The sequence below is a fragment of the Salmo salar genome, chromosome ssa16 (genome assembly GCF_905237065.1).
Source record: "Salmo salar chromosome ssa16, Ssal_v3.1, whole genome shotgun sequence".
Classification (NCBI taxonomy): Eukaryota; Metazoa; Chordata; class Actinopteri; order Salmoniformes; family Salmonidae; genus Salmo; species Salmo salar.
In genome coordinates, this window is record NC_059457.1 from 46,174,725 (window position 1) to 46,189,657 (window position 14,933).

The window sequence follows — 14,933 nt, forward strand, 5'->3', positions numbered from 1 at the left end:
TGGTGTATCAATACACCCAGTCACTACAAAGATACAGGCTTCCTTCCTAACTCAGTTGCCGGAGAGGAAAAAAACTGCTCAGTGATTTCACCATGTGGGCAATGGTCATTTTAAAACAGTTAGTTTAATGGCTGTGATAGGAGAAAACTGAGGATGTATCAACAACATTGTAGTTACTCCACAATACTAACCAAAATGACAGAGTGAAAAGAAGGAAGCCTATACAGAATACACATATTCCAAAACATGCATCCTGTTTGCAAAAAGGCACCTAAGTAATACCAAAGACAGTACAGTATGAAGATAGGCAGAAACTGCTTCTCCAATAGAAATCCCCGATCACACTTGTAGGTGATGTCATGGAGACGTTGGCTAGCTGAGCTCAGGTGCAGAAACACGTCATCGGGTCTAACGGTCGTCTAGTGCCGAACTGCACATGTGCAGGCCGTCAAATCAAAGGCTCTCCTTTGATATAAAGTTATTTTTGACAAAAATTAAAACGTGTAAGTTTGTCCTTTCACAAGGTTGGAGTAATAGCATGTTCAAATACTAAAGACATTGGCTTGAATATAGGCTGTGGCTTTTATATTTTGAGAAAATTAACAACTAAGGAAGAATTGTTCACTTCTCTCATTTACTTCTCAAACCCTGGCCTGGTCTGTTTGGTCTGTTCCGCAAGCGTTCCAGGAAGTCTTGCGATGTTGTGCCTCTGGGTTTAGAAAGTCTCTGGTAATACTGCAAAAAATGTGGCAAAGAAATACACTTTTTGTCCAGAACACAAGCGTTATGTTTGGGGAAAATCCAACACAACACATCACTGAGTACCATATTTTCAAGCATGGTGACGGCTGCATCATGTAATGGGTATGCTTGTCATCAGCAAGGGCAGGCATCTCCAACATGTCGATCACGAGCTACCAGTAGCTCGCTGCCCACCCATGAGTAGCTCACCAAACAAGTTTCACATGTTCCACTGCAAACTGTCCAACAAATATCACAAGTATGAAACACCACAAGATCCCAGCCTTTATCTAACTAACGCAACATTGACATTATCCCACCCCTGGTTAGCCACTATTGGCCTCAAGCCAAACCTAACACAATATCTGCCAATTCATTTCCATCACTTTCTGTCTGTGGTGCGGGCGTCTGTCTATCACTCTGTGTGCAGCCAGTTGATGTGAAATCGGTCTTGTGGGTTGACAGAAATACTTTCTCCAAAACCTTCTCAATTAAATGTTAAATGCAAAGTAGGCTTACCTGGCAGAAGTATATCAAGAGTAAGTATATTATTTGTATATATTTGCTATTTGCAAACTTTGCCATGAAATGAGCAGCAGCAGTACTGAACCATTGCTAGACGGCACATTAGAAGGCACACTAGATTTGCAATTAAAGGGGAATTACACTCAAATGTTTAGTTTTCTTTCAGACCTAAACATTTTTTTTATTCTGATGTGATTGAAGCATTGACATCGAAAGGGAATATCACATTTGGTTGTTTCTCTATGAACAATTCTAATTTTGAGAGTAAAAAAACTCTAATCTAAAACCAGGAAAAAATATAACTGAGAACAAATTTGGGAAAACATTTTGAGGGGAAAATCACAGATTATATAGGGACCTCCTTAGTTTTTTATTAACCATTATTTTACCAGGTATATTGACAGAGAACAGTGCACTACTTTCTCTTGTACACTAAGGACCTGGGGAAGAGTTGCAGGGGAAAGAAAATAATGTGCCTATTTGAAAGCTAGAAAAAATGTGTAGCTCGCGACATGTTTAATTTAAAAAAAAGTAGCTCTCATGCTAGAAACAGTTAGAAACCCTGGTCTAGGTTTATTTTTCATAAGCACAAATAAAATCCTAAAGGGAAAACCTGGTTCAGTCTGCTTTCCAACAGACACTGCGAGACTAATTTACCCTTCAGCAGGACAATAACCTAAAACACAAGCCAAATCTACACTGGAGTTGCTTACCAAGATGACATTGAATGTTCTGGAGTGTCCTAGTTCCAGTTTTTACTTAAATCAGCTTGAAAATGTAAGGCAAGACTTTAAAATGGCTGCCTAGCAATGACCAACAATGAAATTGACAGAGCTTGAAGAATTAAAAAAATTATAACGGGCAAATGTTGTACAATCCAGGTGTGCAAAGCTCTTAGACTTACCCAGAAAGACTCACAGCTGTAATCACTGACAAAGGTGCTTCTACAAAGTATTGACTCAGGGGTGTGAATACTTATGTAAATTAGATATTTCTCCATTTCATTTTCAGTACATTTACTAACATTTCTAAAAACAGGTTTAATTTTATCATTATGGGTTATTGTGTGTAGATGGGTGAAGAACAAAATATATTCAATCCATTTTGAATTCAGGCTGTAACACAACAAAATGTGGAATAATTCAAGGGGTATGAATATTTTCTGAAGGCACTGTAGGTCGGCATAGAAAGCACAGATCACCTTTGTTGTAAAAACAAGTTATGGTTGGTTGGATTGTATATTGAGGTGAGCTGGTGGTTTAGCTGTGTGCTATTGTGGTGGTGTGTCCATTAAAACACAGGAGATAGAGGTACAGTTAAAAGGGCTAATGCCGACTCATGGACATCTTGTATAACAGAAGAAGATGGATGGAGAAAGTGTACGAATCAAAGCATCAGCAATCAGGCCATTTTTGCCACTGGCCAACAGTGTCTGTGTGATAGAAAGACATAGCATTGAAAAATAACTACCAAAATTAATAATTTCTCTAAATGATCGAAAACCCCTCCAAATAATTCACATTATTCTACCATGAGAACTAGCTATTATTCCGATTCCAATTTAAAAAGAAATAAATCACTCTGAAGATTCCCTTTCCCACAAGCTGGGTGAGTTTTGGTGTGTGTTCACAGTTGTGTCCATGGTCCACCACATGCTACAGTGACAATGTACTGGAGCTGAAATGGGGACAGTGTGTGGACAGATTTTAGTCCTCGTTCAACCCGCTGCCAAGCCAATCTGCCTCACACACACAGCCCTGCAGCTGACAACTGCCCTAGGCTTCACCAGCCATGACAATCAACACACCGGCCACCACACACACAGGTCCCCTCTCTCAGCCAAACCGGTGCAACATCTGCCATCTCCATCATCCCATATTTGCTGGGTAATTGTGCCCAGGGATGCCTGTCTGTCTGTACACTCCTTTCTGGCCGGCATGGCAACCGATACCAGCCGCTGTTATTATTCTCCTAATAATGCCCATTCATCATCCGCTGTCACGGCGACCAGGAACCAGGAGAGTGGGCATAGAAAACACCTTCTGCCTGGGGGCCTCAGCCAAGCCCCTGCTCTGACACACAGGTGTGGCCTCATCCGCTGCCATCACACACTGCCACCAGTCACCCTGCAACAGAAATATACAGTAACACACCAATACAGCATGAATGAAGCTGGTCAGATACCTTCATATGTGTTTGTTAAGACTGGGGTGAGCCAGAAACCAGAAGAAATAGTCCTAGTGAAATAGATGGATGATCTAAAAATGTTATCAGTTTGTATTTGAGTGATGTGTAGCGGGCGGATAAAATGACTGATTGCTCTTTTGGGTCAGTGCGTCAGTTAAGAGATGCCATCACTACTGCCCCTGCTGGTCGGCTATCACCTCGCGCTCTGACAGAGAGCAAAGGCAGTGGGTGTGTTCCCCCTCTCCTCTCCTCTTGTCACCGTCTGGCTTGGCTGCAGAAGGGCTGCTGGCTCCCAGCTGACCCCGAGGTGGAATGTGGAATGTGGAATGTGTGTGTGTGTGTGTGTGTGTGTGCGCGCGCCAGGCTTTTGGGTGACGGAGTGGAGAGCAAAGGACAGGTCAGTCATACGCCCCGCTGTCTCTCTCTCTCCACCCAAGCTTAAGCCCATTAATATACTGTAGCAAAGACCGCTCCCTCATCTCTTGAAACTTGACTTTTATATATGTATATTTTTTGCATTTGATGAGCTATGTGGAGCTTCTTTTTATGCTCAAGTACTCCGTCCAAATGTACGTGTGATGGGCCATGTGATGAAAAAAAATCTAACTTTTTTATAGTCAAAATCAACCAAAATCAGTCAACCAAAATCAGTCAAAATCAACTGACATTTCATGGTGTTTAACTTCAAAAGGAGACATATTTGTAACATTTGTGACATAATTGTGTCTGGATTTTGAGACAAATGTAAAGATCCAATTAAATCTGACTGAACAAGAATGCTTTGAATTCAATCATTCAGTCTGACCTGAATGAGTCTTGCTGGGCTGTGTACTGTTGTCATGGTTGTAACACACTCTCTGGGCTGCCACGTCCAGCTGGGAGAAGGTGAGGAGCGGTGTTCCGGGAAGTTGGACCGTGTGGATGTGTTTGTCGGTGGCCAGTAGAATGTCTGTGGTCAGTCTGAGCCTCTCTCTCTCCAAGGTCACTGGCCTGGTGACCAGCACGATGTCACAAAGGACAGACGTCAATTATAAGAGATTACAAGGGGTCTTACATGTCACTTACTCCCATTATAACTTGATCATAATGCATTATAGCTGCAGGCTGTAAGTGTTACCTGCTTTTTATTATATTTAACTGTCTGTTTTACTGTAAAGTGTGTGTATAGCAATTTTCAATGGACTTTAAATAAAGTTTGATTTGAATCAAAAGGTTAGCTCAATATGAACTGTAGGAAAAGTGTGGAGAATTGGTAGCTCAAATTGTAGGCTAATGTGCTAAATCTGAAACAAAAAGGTAAAAATGTAAGCACATTTTTTAAATAAAAACTGGCAAAAAATAGAACAATGAAACCGTGGAGGGAACCAAAACCCTCAACATCTGTTCCCTCCCTTCATTTCAATTATTCATGTTCTGAGGTGGCTCTTCCTGCGGTGCGTTTCTCACCTCCACTCCTCCAGGACTGGAGGCCACTGAGCCAAAAGGGCGCACCCCTCGCTGCCCTTCCTCTTTGCCCCTCCCTGCCTCACATGCCATGCTCACCCAACTGACAAAGCATTCCTGGCTATAGGGAATGCCACCTACTCAATTATATATGGCTGAGACGCAGTGGCTGGAGAAAGTTGGTTTGGGCCGCTGCTGATGCGTGCATGGTGCGTTGAGGCACAAAATGGCTGCCATGCCGTGCGTCAACCTCACACTGGTGGGTTAATGAGGTATAATGTATTGGTATACTGGGTACATTGGGTTGTGACTGAATATGCCTTCCTTTATTTACCTTTTCTTTAGCAGGTAACTGCAAGTAATAACTACTGTATATTGATATGCGTTGTGATTGCTAAAGTGCCTGCAGATAGATACACACACACACACACACACACACACTAAAATGTTACTTTGACACGTGGACAGGAGTAGCTCAGGTGGGTGACATACCCATCTAACACATTTGGTTCCTTGGAAGTTGTGGGAACTTTTTTTGTAGGAACTTATGTTTTTGGCTTCACATTGGTTGTGAGAACGAAGACATACGTTTCCTGACCGGTAAAACAGAACGTTTTGCCTGTTCTGGGAATGTTTCATTTTTAGGTTGCAGGGAGGTTCGTTTTACTCTGGTTCCCTGAATTCCTTTTTTACATTCCCCGAATATTGCCAAGAACTGATATAAGAGAACCATACGTTCTGACAACATCGCTTAAAAGTCACAACATTTTTGAGAACATTGCCAGAATGTAGTAAAAATATGACATTAAATATAACCACATGTGAACTTGTGTGTAATGTTCTGTGGAAGTACTGAAATTCCCACAGAAGAACATTGTTTCTTAACATTCTCTGAACAATTTGAGAACATTACTTTAATTAAAACCATGAGGAAACCTGTAGGAATCTTTATGACGCAGTACTGACATTCATACAGAAGAATGTTTCTTAATGTTCTCTGAACTATTTGAGAACATTGCCAAAAAAGTAATGTAACCATGTTTGAACTTTATAGGACATTTTCTGTTAAAGTAATGAAATACCAAGTCATTTTTTTGTTAAGTTCATTAAATATGCTGAGAATGTTCCAAAGCCAAGCAACTGTTCTGCATCATTCCCAGAAAGTTGTGGGAAGGTTGTATGCAAAATAACCATAGGGTAACCACGCTCTCACCAAGCTCCAAGAAACATATATAGTTCTCAGAACGTTGTGTGCTAGCTGGGTAAGGTGTATCTGGGGACAACATTATAAATAAGTTGATTCTCAGTGTCATTTGAAGAAGGGTCGTGCTTTGCATCTTGAGCTGCAGCTTCCCAAACCTGGGCCCAGTGTTGAGGATATAGTAGATCTGACTGGGACGAGTGTCCAGGTCTTCGCCTCCACACCACACCAGAGATCACCTTCCTATCCATACAGTCCACCTCTACACCTGCATTCCTGACAGAGGATCCCAGAGATGGTTAGGACCATAGAGACACACAAAGAAACATACTACTAGGGACTAAGAGAGAGAGACATTATTAGAGAGAGTACAATCACCAGCAAAGACACTGAGGGCCACAGAAACATTGGGTACCAGTTCCAACTCATATACAGCTCCCTTCAAGCAGTACTGACTAGCACCAGTCAACTGAGGGGCCCCAGCCCAGAGATACAGTAGGGCAAACACTGGGGGCCACAGAGAGACACATGCAGAAAGGACCACAGAGGCCTAACATGCACTAAACCTAGCCTAGCACGCTCAGAAGAGTCCTCATCCTGAACACAAGTCAACAAACACCAGATCCCCTCCTTCCCCCTGCTGCCTGGCATAGAACAACAGGCAGGCGAGCAGGAGAGATTTGTCAGAGCCATCCACCAGGGCCCCGCAAACAAGGAAGCGGGAGTCTGCCAAAAAGCCACATTACTTCTGCCTATGTGGCCTTTATGGACTGCAACCAGTGCCAACGCACTGACTCAAAAAACCCTCCTGATCTAAGGAGGAAAAACAGGAGGACAGAGGAGGACCTAGTCAAGGATGTAACTTGATTCCCAGTCACTCATTCGAGGACAGATTTATCTCCCCTCCCCCTGTCCACACTCACGTATCCCGACCTTGCACCCGCCACATGTGCTGTACGGGTTGTATCTGTTGACCCCCTTCCTCCCCCACCCTTCCCCCGTTCTGTCCCCTTTCTGTCCTGATCCCCCCCCCTTCCTCACCCAACCCCCCATCCTCTCCTTCTTGGCTCAGAGTGTTCCTCCCAGAGAGTCCTTCCTATCCTTACTTCAGCAGCCAGGGTTTTTCATCATTGACTGGTAGGACGATGATCTTCGTTGTCCCCTGGACTGTGTGGCAGCCATCTGTCAGCTGCATGGTGAACGAGTCCTTCAGGTTTTCCATGTCATCCTGCATGTACATGATCCTCATTCCTGCAGAGGGGGCCAAGAGGGGAGGAGTCAGGGAGAGCGGTGGGAGAGGGTGAATGGGAGGACAGTTTGGTGGGATTTCAGTGGCAACGTGCCAATACATTATCAAGGTGTGATTATCTGTACCTCCGTTTGAGTCACATTGAAGTAATAAAAAAAAAAAAAGTAAATAAACTCAGCAAAAAAAGAAACGTCCTTTTTTCAGGACCCTGTCTTTCAAAGATAATTTGTAAAAATCCAAGTAACTTCACATATCTTCATTGTAAAGGGTTTAAACACTGTTTCCCATGCTTGTTTAATGAACCATAAACAATTAATGACCATGCACCTGTGGAACGGTCGTTAAGACACTGACAACTTACAGGCGGTAGACAATTAAGGTCACGGTTATGAAAACTTAGGACACTAAAGAGGCCTTTCTACTGACTCTGAAAAACACCAAAAGAAAGATGCCCAGGGTCCCTGCTCATCTGCGTGAACATGCCTTAGGCATGCTGCAAGGAGGCATGAGGACTGCAGATGTGGCCAGGGCAATAAATTGCAATGTCCATACTCTGAGACGCCTAAGACAGCGCTACAGGGAGACAGGACGGACAGCTGATCGTCCTTGCAGTGGCAGACCACGTGTAACAACACCTGCACAGGATCGGTACAGCCGAACATCGCACCTGCGGGACAGGTACAGGATGGCAACCACAACTGCCCGAGTTACACCAGGAACGCACAATCCCTCCATCAGTGCTCAGACTCTCAGCCTATTGCGGACAGAGGCTTGTAGGCCTGTTATAAGGCAGGTCCTCACCAGACAGACATCACCGGCAACAACGTCACCTACGGGCACAAACCCACCATTGCTGGACCAGACAGGACTGGCAAAAAAATGTGCTCTTCACTGACGAGACGTGGTTTTGTCTCACCGGGGGTGATGGTCGGTTTCGCGTTTATCGTTGAAGGAATGAGTGTTACACCGAGGCCTGTACTCTGGAGCGGGATTGATTTGGAGGTGGAGGGTCCTTCATGATCTGGGGCGGTGTGTCACAGCATCATCGAACTGAGCTTGTTGTCATTGCAATCAATCTCAACGCTGTGCGTTACAGGGAAGACATCCTCCTCCATCATGTGGTACCCTTCCTGCAGGCTCATCCTGACATGACCCTCCAGCATGACAATGCCACCAGCCATATTGCTTATTCTGTGTGTTATATCCTGCAAGACAGGAATGTCAGTGTTCTGCCATGGCCAGCGAAGCACCCGGATCTCAATCCCATTGAGCACATCTGGGACCTGTTGGATCGGAGGGTGAGGGCTAGGGACATTCCCCCTAGAAATGTCTGGGAACCTGCAGGTGCCTTGGTAGAAGAGTGGGGTAATATCTTACAGCAAGAACGGGAAAGTCTGGTGCAGTCCATGAGGAGGAGATGCACTGCAGTACTTAATGCAGCTGGTGGCCACACCAGATACTGACTGTTACTTTTGATTTTGACCCCCCGCCCCTTTGTTCAGGGACACATGCCTGTGGAACTTGTTCAGTTTGTCTCAGTTGTTGAATCTTATGTTCATACAAATATTTACACATGTTAAGTTTACTGAAAATAAACCCAGTTGACAGTGAGAGGACATTTCTTTTTTTGCTGAGTTGATGTGGTGGAAATGAGAAACTGGCTTTTTAAGAACTGTAATATTTTATTGCAAAAATGAGAGAGAGAGAGAGAACACAGTTGGAAGGACTTGGTGCAGGGGAAGCAACAGCAGCAGCACCACAGGCGCTTGGCAACCTCTCTCTCTAACATCTGTTCAGCAGGGGCCTGACCCCAATGACAACACAACGCACAACCCTCTGTAAGGAAGGCACAGCCCAGGCTGGGGGTAGGGAGGGAGGGGGAAGGGGCAGGCTGGCCTTGTAGTGGGACGCAACGCCTGTACCCCATGAATAACAACCCAACAACCTTAAACCCACAAACTAACAAAAGACACAAGTCAACATACGGCACTAAATCAAATGAAGACATCATGAAGGCAACTGCTTCCCTTAGTTGGGCAAAATTATTGAGGAAAAACCGGCCTTAGTGGGCTCAAATATGCACAAAAAAGTTTAAATCTCTCAAGGACAGGGTGACTTTACTCAATGTATTTACCCCCAAAAATGAAATGCTACTTAGCTGCTAATGTGACTATAATAAATAACTAAAAATGGCATGATAATCTGGACGAGACTGCAGAATCAAGGCAAATGTAAGAATCTCTGGATTAACTATCTAATGTTAGCTAAATTTAGTAATGAATAAATCGGCTACATTTCTTTAAACTGACAATTCTTTGAATTGTCTTTTGCAAGTTTTAAATTGACACAATACCTGTTAGCAAAGGTGTCAGCTAGAGATGACGTGTGTAATGTCTGCTTCCATCTCACACCCTCAAACACCTAGATCCGCTGAACGCAGATCACTCTCCAGATCCCAATCACCTGAATTCTAATCACCCGTTCACACACCTGTATGTCATTATCACACACTATTTAGTTCAGTTCTTTGCATCCCATCATTGTGAGGTATTGTTTGTTTTGTGACACATGGCTTTCAGAGCGCAGTTGGTCCTTCGTGATTTAAACCTCACATGTATGATCGTTTTTGCCTGCCTCACTAACTTTGCCTGTTCCCTGCCTGTACTGTAGCCTATCAGATTTCCTGTTATCTACCTATTGCCTGATCTCCCAGACTACGTTACTAGCCTTTTCCCTGCCTGTACTGTTGTCTTTTTGGACCCCCTGTGTATGACCTTCTGCCTGCCCCTGGACCCAGCTACCTGCCTCCTCCTGTGTATGACCTTCTGCCTGCCCCTGGACCCAGCTACCTGCCTCCTCCTGTGGTCCTTTACAATAAACACCTGCTGCGTCCTGCGCTTGAAACCAGCTCTCTGTCTCCACTCGTGTTCATTACAACGTGCAGGAGCTAGCAGGGATTTGTAGTCTTGCATGATGTCTAATTTGATGCTAATTAGCATTTTAGAATCTGACAGTAAATAGAACTGAATATATTGATACAAATCACCTTGTCCGGGAGAGATTTACATGGTTATCAAAATGTCACGCCAGGGTAAGCCCACATGAAACACTGCCCTTATTTTAAGTGTTTCTAAAATTTCCTATGGGAAAAATTAATGGTGGAAAAATGATTGGAACCATTTCCCTGTTTGACCGCAAGGTTTTATGGGTATTATGACACCTCCAATGTGGAGCTCCATTAAGCCTCATCTCAAAATATTTCGCTTATTGGTATATATCAACTACTGGTCTTTCGAGCCGGATTAAGATATTTTTTTTCAACAAGTGTTTAACAGTTATAATAGCTTGTGCTAGTAGATATCAGCAAGCTTACCAACCATGACAAATATGATATGCCATTTAGCAGAGGCATTTATACAAGCAACTTATAGTAATTTTACATATGAGTGGTCCCGGCAAGTCGGTTAGGACATCTACTTTGTACATGACACAAGTCATTTTTCCAACAATTGTTTACAGACAGATTATTTCACTTATAGTTCACTGTATCACAATTCCATTGGGTCAGTAGTTTACATACATTAAGTGGACTGTGCCTTTAAACAGCTTGGAAAATTCCAGAAAATGATGTCATGGCTTTAGAAGCTTCTGATAGGCTAATTGACATCATTTGAGTCAATTGGAGGTGTACCTGTGGTTGTATTTCAAGGCCTACCTTCAAACTCAGTGCCCCTTTGCTTGACATCATGGGAAAATGAAAAGAAATCAGCCAAGACCTCAGAAAAAAATGTGTAGACCTCCACAAGTCTGGTTCATACTTGGGAGCAATTTCCAAACGCCTGAAGGTACCACGTTCATCTGTACAAACAATAATACGCAAGTATAAACACCATGGGACCACGCAGCCATCATACTGCTCAAGAAGTAGACCCGTTCTGTCTCCTAGAGATGAACGTACTTTGGTGCGAAAAGTGCAAATCAATCTCAGAACAACACCGTGTGAAGATGCTGGAGGAAACAGGTACAGAAGTATCTATATCCACAGTAAAACAAGTCCTATATCGACATAACCTGACAGGCCACTCAGCAAGGAAGAAGCCAATGCTCCAAAACCGCCATAAAAAAGCCAGACTAGTTTGCAACTGCACATTGGGACAAAGATCGTACTTTTTGGAGAAATGTCCTGTGGTCTGATGAAACAAAAATATAACTGTTTGGCCATAATGACCATCGTTATGTTTGGAGGAAAAAGGGGGAGGCTTGCAAGCCAAGGAACACCATCCCAACTGTGAAGCACAGGGGTGGCAGCATCATGTTGTGGGGGTGCTTTACTGCAGGAGGGACTGGTGCACTTCACAAAATAGATGGCATCATGAGGAAGTAAAATTATGTGGATATTTTGAAGTAACATCTCAAGACATCAGTCAGGAAGTTAAAGCTTGGTCGCAAATGGGTCTTCCAAATGAACAATGACCCCAAGCATACTTCCAAAGTTGTGGCAAAATGGCTTAAGGACAACAAAGTCAAGGTATTGGAGTGGCCAACACAAAGCCCTGACCTCAACCCTATAGAGAATTTGTGGGCAGAACTGAAAATGCGTGTGCGAGCAAGGGGGCCTACAAATCTGACTCAGTTACACCAGCTCTGTCAGGAGGAATGGGCCAAAATTCACCCAACTTATTGTGGGAAACTTGTGGAAGGCTACCTGAAATGTTTGACCTAAGTTAAACAATTTAAAGGCAATGCTACAAAATTACTAATTGAGTGTATGTAAACTTCTGACCCACTGGGAATGTGATGAAAGAAATAAAAGCTGAAATAAATCATTCTCTCTACTATTATTCTGACATTTCACATTCTTAAAATAAAGTTGTGATCCTAACTGACCTAAAACAGGGAATTCTTATTCGGATTAAATGTCAGGAATTGTGAAAAACTGAGTTTAAATGTTTTTGACTAAGGTTGTATGTAAACTTCTGACTTCAACTGTAAATCTCTAAAATGTATATATGTTTTGTTATTAAATTGTAAGAAAAAAATCTATTAATCTCTTCAGTTTGTGTTTGAAAGAGATGGGTTAATACTGAATAGAAAACATTATCCAATCAGGATTTTCTCTGGTGGTCTCTGGTTAGAAAAATCTAGTTCAGCCAGCCATTTGCAAGGCCTTCAGAAGCTGGACAGAAGGCCTCTGCCATTCAACTGTATTAGAGGAGAAATTTGTAGTGACAGTGGAATGAACCAATCATATTTAGACTTACAATGGGCGAGACATTCCATTTTTTAAAGTGACGTGTCTTGGCCTTCGAGGCATGCCACTACTTAGAGCATAATGAATTCATAACACAGAGTAGTGGGCTGATAAACAGCAAACATTAGGTGGCGGCAATACACTAATAGGTTGTAGTTTGCCATAAAAACATGAAGAAGAAAAAGAAGAAGAACACAAGAGAAAATATTCAGTGTCACGAGCAGTAGTTTTCCCACGCTAATGCTAGTATACAATACAACTTCATCAATCCCCAAGGGGTGACAGGGTTCTTCAGACACCAACAGTATACAAAATAAATAAACTTAAGGCATCAGTTTAGGGTGCATAGTGCAATCTAAGAAACTTAGAACTGTGAATAACATGAACTTTTATCTGTAGAATAGTCCCTAGGTCTTCCTTACTTATCCTGTTAACCAGGTGGAGCACAAACGAGCCCCTGCACCTATTGGTGAAGCCCTTGAGACAGCGCAGGGGTGTCCAAGGGGGAGCTGTTGGAACCGTGGGTTGAGGACATGGGTGCTGTCCCCAGGATGTCATAGGCCTTCCTCCTGGCCTGCTGCTCAAAGAATGAAGCCAGACTTTTGAGATGCACCCCGGTGATCTTACAGCAGGTGTTCACAATAGCTTGGTGGCGGTTCCTGTTCTTGACAGAAAGGGATGTGAACCAGCATACGAAGGAAAAACACAGAACGCTCTCGATGAAGGAACTGTAAAAGGTTTGCAATATCGATTTGTGGACACTGAATGAATTCAGCTTCCTGATGAAGTATTGTCTCTGGTAAGCTTTTTTAATGATGGCGTCTAGATGGTACCAAGATATTTATACTGGTCCACAATGTCCACCTGCTCACCATGGATAATCACCTGGTCCATCCTGTGGTGCTTCCTCTGAAGTCGACAACCGTTTCCTTCGTCTTGGAGACATTCAACTCCAGCAGTGCACTGTCACACCAGTCAATGAAGTCCTGGAGGGCAGGGTTGCGATCCTGCTCGTACCCTGAGAGGGCTGAGTGGAGGACTGTGTCCTCAGCAAACTTCACAAGATGACGGTGGACGTGGGCACTCTGACAGTCATTGGTATAGAGAATGAAAAGAAGGGGTGACAGTACACACCCTTGTGGTGAACCTGTGCAAGTGAGTAACGTTAGCTACCTTGTGTTGTAGTAGTGTGATAATGGTGAGGGCGTCTGCAGCAGCTGTTATCAACTTCAAAGTGGATGTTGTTGCTAATTCGTTAGCATCACAATTTTCAAGATTACATTTCAAACTTTGTTTACAAATGATCATCTGGTGAGTGGTACTGTTTTTTTGTTGCAGCTTGCTTGCTGTTAGCTATTTCTTTGAAAATAATGACTGAAACATTTGTTGCATTTAAACTTTTAGACCGGTTAGTGTGATGAATGTGATAAAATATATTTGCAATAGGAATTAATAGCTGGTTTGTTAATTTCATTTTGGACATTAATAATGTTGTAAATGACTATTGTAGCTGGAAACGGCAGATTTTTTTATGTAATATCGACATAGGCGTACAGATTATCAGCAATCATCACTCCTGTGTTCCAATGACACTTGCAATTATGTTAGCACAGCTGAAAACTGTTGTGCTGATTTAAAGAAGCAATAAAACTGGCCTTTAGACTAGTTGAGTATCTGGAGCATCAGCATTTGTGGGTTCGATTACAGGGTCAAAATGGCTGTTTAACGGTAGTGTAAATATATATAAATATTTATAGAGAGAGAGAGATATGTATATATATATAGAGAGAGACATATACTCTCCCTAATTTCTATTATTTTGGAGTTTGGCCCATGTGTAATGGTTAAACTACTTTATGATAATCACAATCCCTTTAATTCAGGTAAACAAGGGCTCAGACCAGGGATGTCATTTCTCAGCCTGGACTATTCTTTGAAGCAGGCAGTTCGGTGGCAGGTGGCATCGCGCTAGCAGGAATCACTTAATCAGCCTCTCACACACACACTGCACTGGGAGTGGCAGTTGGGCCAGCAATGTGTCCCTACATTCACACCCACAGACATTCCTGGGGAGGGTGAGGGAATGCCTCTTGCTAGAGCCCGAGCCAAGACAAGGGATTGGACCATAAAGCCCCCTGAATGTGACAGGCAACTTTGCTGTTATCAATAGGGAACACTGGGAGAGAATTAAAGGACTACGGAGGGTGACTAGGGGATGGGGGGTAGAGAGGAAGGAAGGACTATGGAGGGTGACTAGGGGATGGGGGGCAGAGAGAGAGAAAGGACTACGGAGGGTGACTAGGGGATGGGGGGTAGAGAGGGAAAAAGGACTATGG

General features: G+C 43.3%; 1 protein-coding gene across 1 annotated transcript; it reads right to left on the reverse strand.

Annotated features, from left to right (window-relative positions):
• Positions 1–6,074: 6,074 nt before the first annotated feature.
• On the reverse strand, positions 6,075–7,340 carry LOC106574085 (FRAS1-related extracellular matrix protein 1). Its single transcript, XM_014149625.2, has 2 exons — positions 7,204–7,340; positions 6,075–6,373 (listed from the first exon to the last, which is right to left on the reverse strand). The coding sequence occupies exons 1-2, from the start codon at positions 7,335–7,337 to the stop codon at positions 6,151–6,153; spliced, it is 357 nt and encodes a 118-aa protein (XP_014005100.2). The 5' UTR covers positions 7,338–7,340; the 3' UTR covers positions 6,075–6,150.
• Positions 7,341–14,933: the final 7,593 nt, after the last annotated feature.